The sequence below is a fragment of the Sinocyclocheilus grahami genome, unplaced genomic scaffold, assembly GCF_001515645.1.
Source record: "Sinocyclocheilus grahami isolate Dianchi unplaced genomic scaffold, SAMN03320097.WGS_v1.1 scaffold18847.1, whole genome shotgun sequence".
Lineage (NCBI taxonomy): Eukaryota > Metazoa > Chordata > Actinopteri > Cypriniformes > Cyprinidae > Sinocyclocheilus > Sinocyclocheilus grahami.
This window is the reverse complement of record NW_015517323.1, coordinates 1-1,501: the sequence shown is the minus strand read 5'-3', so window position 1 is coordinate 1,501 and position 1,501 is coordinate 1. Positions and strand designations below refer to the sequence as shown.

At 32.8% G+C, this 1,501-nt stretch overlaps 1 protein-coding gene across 1 annotated transcript in view; it reads left to right on the top strand.

Annotated features, from left to right (window-relative positions):
- LOC107579653 (dehydrogenase/reductase SDR family member 13-like) overlaps window positions 1-970 on the top strand; it is a gene marked incomplete at both ends in the record, with an annotated part of 3,015 nt that extends 2,045 nt beyond the window's left edge. The window contains one exon of the mRNA XM_016265456.1: window positions 734-970. Within this exon, the coding sequence (XP_016120942.1) occupies window positions 734-970 (237 nt within the window). The remainder of the gene's footprint in view (window positions 1-733) is intronic.
- Window positions 971-1,501: the final 531 nt, after the last annotated feature.

Below are 1,501 nucleotides of genomic sequence, written 5' to 3'. Positions count from 1 at the left end.
AGAGAAAGGAAAAATTTAAATCTCATCATATGACCCCTTTAAGGAATAAATTAAAGGGTATACAAATACATCAGTATGTTCTCTAAATGCCACTTCCAACCTATCTCCATTACTTTTTCATTAATTTTACACATAAAAATAGCTTAACTAGAATATGGAAATAACTTTTATTGTATCTTCTGATAACACTGTACAAAAATTATGTTCTTCCTTTATTTTTTTTGTAGTTTGAGTTAATTAAAAAAAAAGTAGATGCAGCAGTGACATAAGAAGTCTTGTTTCTGATAATTGTATCAACATGAAGTGAATTTATGATAAAAAGGAAAATATTAAATCCAACGGACGCAGAAAAATCAATTAATTTCCTTAATTTTGTTCAATTTCTCAAAAAACAAACAAACAGAAAAACAAGACTGCATATCTTCAGTTTGCATCTCATGTAAATGGATAAGGATGTTTAGACACTTGTATTGGAAAATAGGACAAAAATACAATTTATAATTTTTGCAGTAAATACAACATTTAATGCCATGACTTTCTGCTCCAATTTAAGACCTAAGTCCTTAATTCGTGGAAGGGCAAATTAAGACATTTTAAGAACTTTTCAAGGATGCGCAGAAACCCTGAAAACAGCAGGGATCCAAAAAAAAAAAACAACAACAGGGAAAAGTCAGAAGCATCTAGCCCGTTGCATCCATTTCTCACCCTGTTTTCTGTGTTTGATCTGTTTCAGGGTCGGTAAGATCAGAGCTCGCCCGTGACATCAATGAATGGCACACACACATTATCAAGGCCATTATTAGCAAGTTCTGGGCGACTGACCCGGTGTCTGGGGCTCAGACGACGCTGTACTGCGCACTACAAGAGAACATCGAGCACCTGAGCGGACGATACTTTTCTGACTGTCAGCTGGTGCAAGTCAAGCCTGAGGCCAGAGACGATGGAATCGCCAAAAAACTGTGGGACGTCAGTGAGAAATTATGTGGCATGGCTTGAATACACAGGCACACACATTGCTGTGAGAAAAGTACTGTAATATCTTGATTTTGGTATTTTTTCTTTTGGTATATTACGTGTCCTTCAGGCAGAGTCAGAAATATCATAATTACAAGTTCTGAGCACACAAGTGAGTGGAAAGCAAGTCTGTAACCAGTGCTGTTAATCACTCAACTATTTAGTTTCACATTTAGTTGTGATTGAAATAATCTTTTCATAATCAAATTAAAAATTGAGAAATATAAAACTATTAATTTAAAGTTGTTGATTCTATCTATATAAATCATATATTTTAAGTGTATAGCAAAATATGCATACATATACAAATATACATATATGTGTGTGTATACATATATATTAATGCCTATTTTGAGACCGTATAGTGAGACCAACTGGATTATGTCATTTGATTTGGACTCAATTACATAATTAATGCATATTATTGCAAAATATGCATATGATATATATGTGTGTGTTATATATATATATATATATATATATATAT